This window comes from Aspergillus pseudotamarii (assembly GCF_009193445.1).
Source record: "Aspergillus pseudotamarii strain CBS 117625 unplaced genomic scaffold BDV38scaffold_33, whole genome shotgun sequence".
Taxonomy (NCBI): Eukaryota; Fungi; Ascomycota; class Eurotiomycetes; order Eurotiales; family Aspergillaceae; genus Aspergillus; species Aspergillus pseudotamarii.
Window position 1 is genome coordinate 129,135 of NW_022475047.1, and position 14,052 is coordinate 143,186.

General features: G+C 50.6%; 4 protein-coding genes across 4 annotated transcripts; 2 read left to right on the forward strand and 2 right to left on the reverse strand.

Moving 5' to 3' along the window:
- The first annotated feature begins 774 nt into the window (after positions 1-774).
- BDV38DRAFT_249290 (putative 1-aminocyclopropane-1-carboxylate deaminase) lies at positions 775-2,029 on the forward strand. The gene has a single exon (XM_032054828.1). It carries the CDS (start codon positions 925-927, stop codon positions 1,975-1,977), a length of 1,053 nt encoding a protein of 350 aa, XP_031912643.1. The 5' UTR covers positions 775-924; the 3' UTR covers positions 1,978-2,029.
- Positions 2,030-2,075: 46 nt separating this feature from the next.
- BDV38DRAFT_110011 (inositol-3-phosphate synthase INO1) lies at positions 2,076-4,329 on the reverse strand. The gene is made up of 3 exons (XM_032050962.1): positions 4,090-4,329; positions 3,123-3,939; positions 2,076-3,071 (listed from the first exon to the last, which is right to left on the reverse strand). Exons 2-3 carry the CDS (start codon positions 3,821-3,823, stop codon positions 2,174-2,176), a joined length of 1,599 nt encoding a protein of 532 aa, XP_031912644.1. The 5' UTR covers positions 3,824-3,939; positions 4,090-4,329; the 3' UTR covers positions 2,076-2,173.
- Positions 4,330-7,132: 2,803 nt separating this feature from the next.
- Positions 7,133-10,108, forward strand: BDV38DRAFT_249298 (uncharacterized protein). Its single transcript, XM_032054829.1, has 3 exons — positions 7,133-7,485; positions 7,537-7,635; positions 7,696-10,108. Exons 1-3 carry the CDS (start codon positions 7,377-7,379, stop codon positions 9,789-9,791), a joined length of 2,304 nt encoding a protein of 767 aa, XP_031912645.1. The 5' UTR covers positions 7,133-7,376; the 3' UTR covers positions 9,792-10,108.
- Positions 10,109-11,543: 1,435 nt separating this feature from the next.
- Positions 11,544-13,659, reverse strand: BDV38DRAFT_271932 (sulfatase family protein; the record flags this gene model as incomplete). The annotated part of the gene is made up of 6 exons (XM_032057398.1): positions 11,544-11,575; positions 11,685-12,021; positions 12,078-12,239; positions 12,304-12,521; positions 12,582-13,434; positions 13,528-13,659. The coding sequence occupies 6 exons, from the start codon at positions 13,657-13,659 to the stop codon at positions 11,544-11,546; spliced, it is 1,734 nt and encodes a 577-aa protein (XP_031912646.1).
- Between the last annotated feature and the right edge of the window lie 393 nt (positions 13,660-14,052).

Genomic DNA, 14,052 nt, shown 5'->3' on the forward strand with positions numbered 1-14,052 from the left:
TTGTAGATCCTCGGCCTTCAAGTATTGTGACGGTGCTATGTTTCATGTCTATTATAATGCATGGTGCTTTGTCGGATATTCTCAACCTTATCGGAGTGCCATCAATGCTCAACCCAAAATCAGGTATGTTGACTTTGATATATATAGCAAGGTCGGGGTTAGGGCAGTGGAATGCAACAAGCAAGTGACATTTATATGTAACGCTGAAATAATGATCGACAGTATTTACTCCTCACATCATTTCATTTCTAAATGTCAGCGACCATGGTTATCCTGCGACAAGGAATCCAAACCCGGGTATATATCCCACGGCAGCCATGATATCGGCAAGGTCTCCGAAGAACAACTTCATCCACTCTAGTAACGAATGCCCCTTCTCCAGCAAAATAACCATACCCCAAATAAATCAATGAAAAGCAAGAAGCCAAGTACGTACGTAATGTATCTAATCAATCAATCAATCAATCAATTATCTTATCGTCCCCCACCACATACACACACAGCTGAAGATCCAATCTGTCGGAGCCAAAGATAACGGACAACCTCCGATATCTCTCATCTGCGGGGATGAACCTGATGCCCCCTCAGACTTACCACGATAGACGATAGTCCAGCTGCAATATAACTATGATGAGAGGAGAATTCGGACAAGAGAGTATACTCCGAATTGGAGAAGGAGGGGTAGTCCATACTCAACATCCCTGTATGATGACCTCGTCCTTACGACTACTACACCCAGACTATGTATATAAATTGTTGATGCCCACAGCACACTTCTCTACATCGACTTATATTCCTATCTATACGCTTCACTACACAACTCAACCGCAACACACACACACACACACACACACACACACACACTTTACTACCACCCACCTCTCCATCAATAAACCTACCAACAACCTCAAAAGAAAAAACAAGATGCCCGACATCCCCCTCCCATCCCCCTTCGCCACCATCCCCCGAACTCCCCTAACCCTCGGTCCCTCACCCATCCACCCTCTGCCCCGAATAACCGCCGACCTGGGCCAAAAAGCCACCATCTACGCTAAACGCGACGACCTCAACTCCGGCCTCGCCTACGGAGGGAACAAAACCCGGAAACTGGAGTACCTGGCCGCGGACGCTGTAGCCCAAAACGCCACGACGCTGGTATCCATCGGCGGCGTACAAAGCAACCACACGCGGCAGGTGGCGGCGGTGGCGGCGCGACTGGGGCTGAAGGCGCGGCTGGTGCAGGAGCATTGGGTGGACTGGGAGGATCCGGGGTATGATGTGGTGGGGAATATTCAGTTGAGTCGGTTGATGGGGGCGGATGTGAGGATGGAGGATGCGGGGTTTGGGATTGAGCATAAGGAGACGTTGAAGAAGCTGCGGGAGGAGTGTGCGGGCAATGGGGAGAAGCCGTATTATATTCCTGCGGGGGCGTCGGATCACCCGCTGGGGGGGCTGGGGTTCGCGAGGTGGGCGTTTGAGGTCCGGGAGCAGGAGAGGGAGATGGGGGTCGTGTTTGACGATGTGGTGGTTTGTGCGGTGACGGGGTCCACGATGGCGGGGATGGTGGCCGGGTTTAAGTTGATTGAGAAGTTGAATCCCGGGGAGAAGAAGAAGAGGGTGATTGGCATTGATGGGTCGGCGAAGCCGGTGGAGACCAAGGCGCAGGTGTTGCGGATTGCGAGGAATACGGCGCTGACGATTGGATTGCAGGAAGGGGATATTACCGAGGAGGATGTGATTTTGAAGGAGGACTATCATGCCGGCACGTATGGCATTCCCGATAAAGGGACCTGGGAGGCCATCGAGTATGCAGCCCGGATGGAGGCGTTTATTACGGATCCAGTATATGAGGGCAAGAGTTTTGCAGGCATGGTGGACTTGATTAAGAAAGGGGAGATCACGGGAAATGTGCTCTATGCGCATTTGGGTGGGCAGTTGGCCCTCAATGCTTATTCGCGCATTGGAGAGACGAAATAGGCGAGGGATTTTTTCTTTCTCCCATTCTTTTATATATATATATATATATATATATATATTGAGAATACTATGGAATAGAATACATGTATCTACACAGCGGACTACAGTGGATGGACATGTACGACGGTAGAATCAGTATGCATTCAAGGAGTGACTAGAGTGAGAGAATGTGTAGTGGTAATGCGGCATCAGATCCCTAGAACAGCTTGTGCTCCAAAGTCATATCCGATTCGGGCTGCAGGCCAACGCAGGCACGGAAGATGTTGGTCAACGCGTTGCGCTGCTTGTTGAGAGCGTTGACGACCGGAGTGCCCGGGGGAGTCAGCGGAGCCTTCAGCATGTAGCTCAGGACGCTGAGCACACTGTGGAAGCCCTTGTAGTCGGCCGCCTCATCTGCCTTCCAGCTGACCCGCGTCATCATCTCGGCAAGCACAACCAAGTCGATGATCAGAGGGGAAGCCAGCAAGGAGTCCTCACAGATGTTGAACAAGCTGATGGTCTGGTGACCGCCCATGAAGATCTCCGCGTAGTACTCATCCAGAGCACGCTTGTTGTCCCCCACGGCCGGCATGTACTTGATCACCACGGTGTGGTCCGGATGCTCATCCTTCTCGTACAGGATGTGGTTGGCGGCAACCATGTCATCGACCACGTTGGACTTGGAGATCTCCTTGGAGCGGAACTGCTTCTGCGAGCTCAGGTTCTTGCCGTCATTGTTACCCAGGTGGTTGTAGCTGGCAATGGACGTAAGCTTGATGCCGGCGTTGATGAGGAAGTCCACGAGAGCCGACTTCATCTTGGTCTGGCCCGACTTGAAGTCATCTCCGCCAATGAAGGCCTGGTGCTTCTCAGCCAGCTCAAGAGCTCCCGGGACGAAGGTGTTCTGGGGAGAACCGTTGATGAACGGAGTGTTCTCCAAGATACAAGCGACGGCAAAGACCGTGGACGGGGCAACTTCCTCGTGGCCAGTCTTGATCGAGTTGAGGAGGTTATCGGCGGTATCATTGACACCGGGCACGATGTCGGCGTACCGCTCGGTGTTGGCAGTCCACATGACAATCACCTTGTCCAGACCATGCTGAGCCTTGAAGTCTCTGTTTGCTGTTAGCGCGGGTCCAAGGACAGCACAGGGTATTGGCACTCACCGGATGTCCTGCTGAATCTTCTCCACGTGAGCCCAACAAGCCTTGGAGCCCTCGAGGATGTTGTCGGCACGGTCCTCCTGGTTGGAAGCAATGAAGTCCGGATAGTAGATGCTCGGCAACGGCTTCATCTCGGCCATTTCCTTACGGACCAACTGCTTGAGAGAGGGCTCGAGAACCTGGGCCCGGTCCATGGCATCGGCGATGTTCATGCTGCTGATGTCCCATCCGCCAATGGCGAGATCATTGGGGTGGACCATCGGCAGCATGTCATGGAAGGGAATGTTAATTTCCTCACCGGTCTTGGGGTCCGTTCCCAGCTTGACGGTCGAGCTCATGACAACAGAGCCGTAGTAGTTGGAAGCACGCATGCCCTCACGGGTCTCCCACTGGAGGCCACGGCGGTTGGCAATCATACCGGCCGTCACAGTGGACCCATTGTTACCACCCCAACCGACCATCATCATACCAACCTTGCCCACTTTGCGGTCGACCTTAAAGTGGTAGGTGGTTGCCTTGGGAGTGGCAACCAGCTTGTTGTCGGCGGTACGAGTGATATCGGTAGTGTGGTAGGCATACTTGCTCTTGATCTCATTGTCGGTGTACTCGACGTTGGGGGAATTGACAGTAAACAAAGGGGAGGATTGAGCCGACCCGTTCACGGCGCCATTGGCAGCAACATCCGAATTAGCGTGGGGAGCCATTGCGTTCACAGAGCAGACAATTGACTAGATGGCGAAAGTGGGATGTTTGGTGAATGATTTAATGGGTGTGTAATTCGTAGGCCGATGTGCCTCCACGAGAGGATGAGCGCCGGCCGTTGAACGGGTGGTGACGCCTGCCATAACCGTTAGCTCGAGCACATCGCAAATGTGAGGAGAATTGTCTCATGGTTGTTCTCTCCCGCGAGGCGGCCTCGAGCATGGAGAGCATGAATGCGGGGGGGAGACTCACGAGTTAAGAAGTGTGCCGAAAATTTTGGCGGTTTTTGGCGAGCACGCCTTGAAGACAGTGATCTCAAAGAATTGAGAAAGTGAGCGTAAAACGAAACGAAGAGAGTTACGGAAGGTGAACGGAGAGAAAAGGAAAGTCAAGGAAACGTGAGCGGGAGAGTATTTAAGGGAGAGTGGGAAAGTTGAGTCCGGAGTCCGGAGTCACGGGCGTCCCTCCTCCGCACCCGGCATTTTCCCTCCCCAACGTCCAAGAAGGATTAGCTCTACAGACTTAGTCCAGTCTTCTTTGTCGAATTAACTTTCTAAGCGACCACAAAGAACAAGCGGTCAAGAGACGAACAAGTGGACGAGTTGAATGAATTGTCTACCCCTCCATGACCCCTCTAGCCCATTGATCCCAGGCCTTGATGTGTCTCTCCCCTACGGACTCGATCAATGAACCATGTTGTTGCGGAGCATACGGGGTTTGGCATGTTATGCACAACATTGGATAGTTCGAGGGTAAGTGCATCGAGACCTGACGTTGTGGTGGTGCTGTCGTCCACCATTCGGTGTCCACATTTCATGATGTCCTCTCCACTCAGCATGGTTGCCTACCGTTCTTTTCTCTCGGCTAATCGCTCGATGATGCAGGTCCGTCGTGTTTACTCCACAGCTCCCTGTCAACTCTAAGGCTAGAAGATTGGTAACACGCACCATTGGAAAGAAAGGTCAGTCTCAATGGGTTGGTTTCTCGCACATCGGTGAAAGAGACAACGCTCTTTTCCTTTGATGCTCCTGCCACTCTGTAACATGTGATTTTCCTCCGGCGGAGAGACTCAGGGCACCGAATGGTCTGCGCGTTTTCTGTTGTGGGTCGGAGCATTCCACAGGGACCGCTACGGGCGGCCTCGCCAAAAAAAAAAAAAAAAAAAAAGGGACCGGGCAAGTCACTTCGTGCAGAACAATTCATCACCAAGAAAATGGGGAGAAGATGTTATTTGCCCCAAATCACGAAGAACTCGACTTCTGGGATCCATGGCGCCCATCGCTGCATTTTAGGACAACTCATGCCCCTGACGTTGCGGTGAGCAACGGAAAGCTCGGCACAACGTCCCATGGTTGCAATATTACCCCTGATTCAGCGACCGCACATTTGCTGTTTGCGGAGTTGGTCTGCTAAGTGGGTAAAAGGTATAACCTGATCCATCCCCAGCGACATTCTCTGGGCTTCTCAGGACTTGAGATAGATTGGCTGCTATTCCGCGCACCTTCTTTTCGGGCACAGTGCTCGGTACCAGATTCTTTCTCAGGGACGATGCTTTGTTCCCATAAATTAGAGTATACAATGACGCAAGGGACTCCGTCGAAGATTGTGACGGGAGTGCTTAGTCAATCTAGCTGAACTTTCCCCCGGCGGCCACCGAATCCAAACCTCTCGGATGACATGTCCAAGTTTGTCGACATTTGCTCTGGGAGGAATTGCTTTTGAAGACTGACGGGCACGCCACGGCATGGTTCTTTGACTAGCGTTGCGACTATTGTTCGAATACTAATTCTAGAAAACACGATGCTATTTCGGGCCTGACCCCCGTTTCAAGCCAACCTTCCCGCACCATTGCCTGGAACGAAGACTAAATATTGGGGGTCGGAACCGGGGCGTAAATCATCGAAGTTTGAGAGTGAGACCGCTGGCTGCAACCATTAGATAAGAGTTGCCCACAGCGAGAGCCCACTCCACGATCCCATGGTACAGGTGGACTGATCCCAGGGTGACTGTGTCGATGATGTCGTCGCGTGGCTTGGTCTACCTCAAAGAATGGGCAACGACTATCGAAGTTTGACTGGTCTATCGTTGCACTATGACCGAGTGAGCCATGGTGCAGGGATCGTTGATCTACACAGACAAGAATGAAGCGATCCTGGGGGACCAACTGGGAGGTGTTGGTCTCGCTCAAGATAGAAGTGACTATCCGTATCCCGCCTGGGTTCGAATTGACAAGCCATCGTCCGTTCGCCGGAGAATTTCCATCGACTCAGAAGAGGAATTGTGTCTTCTGACAGGTCCGGATGGGCTTTGGTGCACCATGGGGAATGCCTGGCGAGTCGACACACTCTGGCCCCTTACAGGGAAAACTTCCGGACTGTTTCACCGCCAATGGGGTCTGTGTGAGCTTATCTTTTACGCTGGAGTCCTACGATTTGGATTCTGGAATCGCCACCATGTAATTGGACACCATTAATAGTCGAGCAAGGGGGAGGGGGATCAATGATGACATCGGGGAAGGGTATCAAAAAAAAAAGGTAACAAAAAAAAAAGAAAGGTAATCGAAAAAGGAATAATAATAATAATAATAATTATTATTATTATTACAATAACACTCCGTAATAGCAACAACAATAACAATAACAATGATTCGGACAGGCGCGTGCACTTCCCATGGGGCCCAAGATCAGGAAGGAAACGGGGCGATCAAGTGACAAGAGGGTATGGGAGTAGTGTTATGGGGTCCTGGCCGTTGCCCCTGAGGAAGATCTGCGCTGGTTCAGGGGTTGCAAACTTTCCTAAGTATATGTTCGTATGGTCAGCGTGTTGACATGCAGCATCACGTCAGACTGGCCATGGTCAAAACTCCGCTGAGAAAAAGGGGGCGAACAGGACGACAGCGACAGACAGGATGTAACGTTATATTAAAAATTCATTTTCAATCAATCTTGATCTATATTGGTTTAAGTCGGAGGAGACGGGCAGCAACAGATAGAATTTAAATAGATTAAGTCGAAGCGATATCGTACTGATACTTCCGTCACAAAGAACGCGTGTTGCCCTGGGCTGGTTGTCGTTGACCAATCCCATGACTCGTGGTGGCCCCCAGCCCACCTCCTAAAGTGGAAACGCGACTAAACCGTCTTGGATCGTCAGATACACACGAGGAGTTTCTGCCGCCGAAAAAAAAAAAAAAAAAAAAAAAAAAAAGAAAAAAAGACAGTAGCGTCTCCACTCACGGGGACTACTATTCTTGTCTGAGTTTGGTTGATTTGTTAGTTCGCTCATTATCCTCTCACTCTTATTCATAAAATCAATCACCCTCCGCCAACACGAAACGAACCTCCTATGATTTTCTAACCGAGTTTAGTCCCTGTACTGCAGCTGGTGTGTTGTGTGTGATGTTGATTCCTGGGGTTGGATAGCATCGACGACTCGTTATGAGAAGGATAGACGCACGATCCATACATACTCCACACGTACAACGGTCCCTTGGACACTGTTCTATGATTTAATCCTCGCGCAACGGTTCTCGGGAGACCATCGCAGCGGTTTGACATGGCGGCCACCATGAATATGGGCCTATTGCCCACCATCAAATGTTCCAATTGTGGAATGAATGTCGAGATCTCCGTAATGGGGGACCATGTCTGCGACCCCGTGTCTGGTATGTGTTTCTCTCCAGAATCCAGCAGTTCGCCATTGACCGTTGCAATAGTATCTTCAACACCACCTCCGCCACCACCCAAACATCACAGTCCATCAAAAAGTATAGGGAGATCAGGCGTCCCCCCACCGATTGATGCTTTAAAAGCCAGTATGTTCATCCGTGGCAATGAGTATATCCCCCCAAAACTGTCAGTAACACCCCCAATAGATCGACCATTTATGCGCCTGGAAGCTGTGATCAGCAGCAAGGGCGATATTACCCCGTTTCCAGACGGACGGCAATCCCCGCCTCGCCAGTTACTACGGAGCCAAACATCTCCCCTCCCCTCTCAGCCACGATCTCCAGATCAGGATGAGATTCCGACATTTCCCCTTCCCCGATCCATGTCGCAAAAGACATCGAAGCACATGGTCCCTCTGGACAACCTATACAAGGCCCTACCGATTCCAGCCGGCGCTACGGGTACGACAGGCCAGAGCATTCGGTTACCTTTAGGCGAGCAAGCAATAGCACCGCCGCCACCGTTGCCCAAGGACGACGTTCCAGGGCCCCTACCAACCTTCCACAAATATAGCTACTCCACTGAAAGTAAAAGCAGTTACCGAACTTCTGTCGGAAGCTCCCGCTATGATTCCAGACGATCGACATCAGTATCGATGGGGCGGCCATCCCACGGTAGCTTGGCCCATCAGTATAAATTCCTGGACGATGCTCCCCCGGTACCGTCCACGTTCCCCGGCAAGCTGCTGCGAGATTCAACTGCAACCACGTTCTCGGAAGCAAGTATACTCCCGGGCGAAATCAAACACGACCAAGATCAGCATAAGCGCCATGGCAGTGGTAATCTCAATCCGCCTACCGAGCGCACTAGCGACAAGGCAGATTGCCAGGAAGATAGGCCAGGTGCTCTCCGTGCTTCATCTCAAACCAGCTCGGACCGTCTGAGCAGTAACCGCGGGTCCGCTGAGTTATTCTTTAGAAGTCCTACCCCGAGTTCTAATGGTACGCCGTCGGAACTCCTCGACCTCTCCCAGGAGCGGTCAGCCTCCCCGGCAGACATGCGGGATATTGAATACAAAGCTTACAAGAGTCCGGGCCTCCCTCAAACCCAAACCCCCAGCCAGGAACGTGGTGACGGCGAGGAACACACTGGAGCGCAGAGGAGGAATTCCGATGCCATCAGCGAAGCCGGTATCTCCATCACTAACTTTGCCCGCGAGTTGGGCTTGGACACTACGGATAGCGTGGTGGAGAGCCCGACAGCTTCCTCAGTTTCATCCCCGAGTGATACACGAAGCGGCACGTCCTTCTCTAGCATCGGGTCAGATATCAGCATGTCAAAGCGCCACCCGTCCGATGAAGGCCAACTAGGCACCTTAGTGGAGAACCTGCAAAAAGAGAATGGCGAGAATACGACGATGTCAATGACCGGCTCGGACATTCTCGAGCCGCCGCGGATGCCGCAACATCTTTTCAGTCCAGACTCCCCGACCGATCCTGCCATCAGTACCGGAAGTGTGTCCCTTCTTCGTGAGAGGCCCATGCAGAAACTGGCAAAGGATGACCAGCCGGAGTGCCCTGCCACAACTAGTCCTACTACTGAACGGCCTGCCCGTCCAACCCCCCGCCCAAAGGGCCCTTGCCGCGGCTGTGGCGAGATGATCATCGGGAAATCCGTCTCGTCCGCGGATGGCCGTCTTACCGGCCGGTATCACCGCGCATGCTTTGTTTGCTACGATTGCAAAACTCCCTTCCAAACCGCCGACTTTTACGTCATGGATGACCTGCCATATTGCGCGCAGCACTACCACCAGCGCAATAATTCGGTATGTCATACATGCCACACCGGGATCGAGGGACAGTATCTGGAGACAATCGAACGACGGGGCCATGGCCCGGCCGATCGCTTCAAGTTCCATCCAGACTGTCTCACATGCCGCACCTGCCAAGTTGCGCTGAAAGGAGAATACTTTGAATGGAATGGTCAAGTGTATTGTGAGCGTGATGCCCGCAGAGCTGCGGCTTTACCACCACCCTCTCGCTTCCAGCGTCCAGGCCCGGGATTATATCCGCCCGGACCGCTACCCCCCCATGCGCGTCAGCCCTCGCGCGGCTATCCCCGTCCTCCACCTCCCGGATATGCAGGACGCCCGAGGTCACCACGTCCTGGCCCACCTGGACCCCCTGGACCCCCAACCGCCCGTCTCCCGCCACCAAGCGCACTCGACGGACCGTATGGCATGGCCCCAGAAGGCGGCCGGCGATTCCCCGAGCGGAGAACCACCAGATTAATGATGATATGATCTTAAAAATTCCCCTCCAATGAGGCGTGTCACATATATTACTTTTATATTCGGCTCGCTGGGTGGTAGAGTTGCTTTTTTTTCCCTCTCGTTTGCTTTCTATGCGTGCTGGAGTATCGTGTTTCGCTGTTCTGTCCATATTAAGGCTGCTTTATACCCTTCGTTTCTTGTTATTGTGTTTTATGGTGTTTGTTTCTGTTTTTGCACCTTCCTGGGTCGGGTCGTTGATGTGCATGGATGTCTTCCTACATAATGTTTGATATAATGCTGGCCATATACAGGACACTGGCTGGCGTAGTGATGTAACTAGAACCATTGATGAAATCGATATACTGGCTCTAGCCTATCGAGATACAGATCCACATGTAATTTGTAACCGGGTAAATATCTTCCGAACCCTGTAAGAGCTTTGGAAAAGTACGTTTATTATTTATTATGGGTATAGATGTAACCGTCAGGGTTAACATCGTTCATACTTGCGTTTATGTCAGGGGAAGGGGACCATAGACAACTAACAGGATAGTCACCGAATCTCGTCGTGGGCGCCGGATTGCATCTACTTATTTCATAGTGTAGCCAGACCTTTCCTCTGACTACCGAGGGTTGACTGACCTTGGGGAGATCACAATATCATGCTGTAGGCTCGTATATAGTAACAGAAAGCTCACCGGCAACACTCCCTTGCAACACAGACAATACAGCAATTGGGCAATGCGATCTTACCACGCGCCTCGGTGAACCCCCTAGGTCCTAAGCTATGGGAGCCTGATTTCATGCTACCCAGTTGCTAACTAATAAAAACTTTCAAATACGCGACAATTATCCCCGGAAGAAAGAAGGCCTGGTTATACCCAGGTCTTTTGCAACAATTTTCAAAATAAGATAAAAGGGAGGGGAGGAGGAACAAGAACCAGAGTCAAAGAACAATTATGAAGAAGTAGTCAATATATAGGTCAGTATCGGATCCCGGCAAATTGATACGCGGTCAGTGAGATGGTCCAGGTGTAGGGGACTTCAATCTCGGTTCCTCAACCAGTGATTCTGTGTGGTTGTAATAAGAATCTGCGGTAATCTAATCCTTCTCAAGAAACTCTCTCTTCTTCCAGTTTCCTTTGTCAATAAAAGGGTACAGGGAGCTCTATCTATTCCTTGTTGGTTTTTTATAAGGAGAAAAGGCGCCCTTGTAATATTTGTTGGGGGAATAAAGTGTTCAAGGCGCGACCTTGATGTCATTGGCATTTTGGTCGAGTGGGATTGGCAGTATTGATGCTTAGAAGATATAGATACTGTTAGAGAGCTCGGTGATGGTCCATTGTTATCTTTGTCCTGTAGATACCGGATCATATATTTCTGTTGCTCTATAATCCCAGCCTGGGCCTGTAGTTCTTGGATCCTCGGGTCATATCGCGTACAAAGGTCCTCGAACCTTTCCTCCAGTTTCTCGTACTTTCTCTTCGTGAGCATCGTAGGTCGGTCGTAAATCCGAGTAGTGGGGGAGATGGTACGCTGACTCTGTACGGTCCTCCAGGGTTTCCATAACGATGCTGTCTCGATACTTTGTCTTGGACCTCGATGTCCAGCTCTCCATAATATCGAAGTAATTTTTGAAGGCGGACGGTATGCTGATTTCCCAATTTCGGTTTTAGTTTTATATCAAAAGGACAGCGAGAGATCTTTAAATACTTTCTGAATCGCTGTAAGCAAGCTCCCATGTTTTATATTAAGATGATTAATATATATTTAAAGAAGCTTTCATAATTCTATATAACACTGAAGTGTCAAGGCTGCAGTAGCCGTAGTTATCATTCAAACATTTGCGTCAAGAGAGGCTGTCTCTTTATAGCCACCCATCAAAGAAACCCCATCGCTTTACCGAAGCAGACTCCCCTTCACTCTTCTTCCCGGTTGACCCACTTCCATAGATATTGAATTCCTGTGGCCCCTCTGCATAAATATGATACCCAAGGCTACATTCCGAGAATGACACCTTCGGCTGGTTAGCGTAGAATTCATCGAACCCTGAATCCAGTGCATCGGCCAAGTTATTCACGTAGCCCTTCGGGTGCAGCTGACGCCATGGTTCACGGCAGGAATCCCCATTGCAGGATTTCAAAACCATCATTAGTGCATCAAGACGGGGAATGATCTGGCCCAAGTGACGGTTGGCGATTGTGTATGATTGGTGAGCGCTAATATTGGAAGCCAAGTTGATCGTTTGAAGGGGATCATCCTATTGCCTTAGGGTGAGTATATGTTAGACGACGATGACTTGACTTAGGGCTATACCTTTAGGTTGTAGAATTCTTTGTCGTTAGTACACCAGACAGAGTAGTAAACACTATAATCATCCGAGACAAGTCGCAGTCCTTTATACGTATTGTTTCTATAGCTATTGCCCGGCTGGCTGTTGTTATCGCTTTTGTAGCCGTAAATGCCTTCAGGAACAGCCTGTTGAGGTAGTTGTTAGTATATTGGTCTTTGTAAAGCGACAATGATTGTTGGAGAAGCTCACAATTCCCCAGTACTCGATTGCTACATGCTCCGACTTATTAGCTGCGTTGCCGGCAGCGATGGTAGTGGGGATCTTCTTTCCATCCAGCCCATCTCTTGTTGTTCCCGCGATGGACAGGAAAGTAGGCGCAAGATCAGTGTGGCTAGTGACGACTTCGATTGTTTGGTTTTGGGGAATACCAGGGCCGCGAACGAATAAAGGAATGTTGATATCCGTTTCTGTGCGTTGTTAACATTACAGTCTCAAGATCAGGGACCTTCATGACCATGCAAACTTACCATATCCACAGTTCTTGCCTGGCTGCATGGCATGCTGTCCAATATGGTACCCATTATCTGTGGAAAAGAAGATATACGTATTATCAAGCACACCAGCCTTATCGAGCTTCTCAAAAAGCTCCCCAATCATCTCGTCAACGGCCTGAAGGGCCCGCAGCCGACACCGCTGGAACTCATCAATATAGTTAATCTCCTCCTGAGTGAGCGTCGGCAAGTCAGCAACCCACCCGACAGCCCCATCAATGATCTTATTGAAACTCTCATCACGGGGGATCTTATAATCCTTGAAGAGCTGCGCATGGCGCGGCGCATACTCCGGTTCACCAAACCAAGTCGCACCCGTCACCGCATCCTGGGATCCATTCGAATGCGGCGCGTTCGGCGCAATAGTAAGCATCCAGGGCCGATCCGGGTTCGCGAGCGCTTCATCCAGGAATCCTAGTGACTTGTTTTTAATCACATCTGTGGAGTATTGGCCGGCGTAGCTGACCGGTGTCTCCCCGTTACGTGTCATCTTGGCGTTATAGTATCGATAGGTCCATGGGTCGAGGAGGAAGTCGGAGCCATTGAACCCCTTTGCGTAAGGCTTGTTGTAGTTGTCTTCTGTATGTGAATTCCAGAGCTTGCCGACGTAGTATGTATCGTAGCCGGCTTCTTGCATCCAGATCGGTAGGTAGTTGTCGTTCCAACCTGCGCTGACTACCTTGGGGTATCCACCGTATGGTAGGCCAACATCAGTAATATTGGTGTTGTGCGGCATGCGACCAGTCCAGAGGTTGGCTCTGGATGGGCAACATAGGGCTACGGAGCAATAGTGCTTCGGGTATGTTGCTCCTTTTTGGATCAGGTTTTCCTGTGGTTTTGGATTAGTTGCGATTGCTTGATAGTGCCTCTGTAATCCAGAGTAGAAAGCAGAGGAAAACGAAGTGTTAAAGTGTAGACAAACCTGTAGCTTAGGCATGTGGTCCAGCCCACCGATGAGTTTGCCCTGATCATCCGTAAGGATGAACAGAATATTAGGCTGTTTGGCGGCCGTGGCAAGGCCCCAAAGCAGCCATGTTCCCAACATGACCTTCATCGTGACTAATAGACAGTCTTCTTCGCTTTCTCCGCTTACAAAAAGCTACAGAGCTCAGTTGCTGATCTAAATGAAGAGACAGGCGCCCTATAAGGTACGAAAGTTCCGAGAACTTAGGATTATTTATGTCTCCTTCTCTACATCATGAAATCCCCATAGCGCCCTCGCTCACCACTTCCGCAAAGCATACTTCGCGGAGTAGCGCATCTTGTGCAATCACCCCACAGAATTGCATAGTTGGAATAAAGACTGAGGAATTGCCAAATGACCCGTTAAAATATCGCGTAGCGGGGGATCGTCGAGCAGCGCAGAGGTAAAGACGGAAAGCGGACAGCGTTTCAAGAAGAAATCTTGACTGACAGGGGATGATCAATGTGGAAGGAAAGAAAAGAT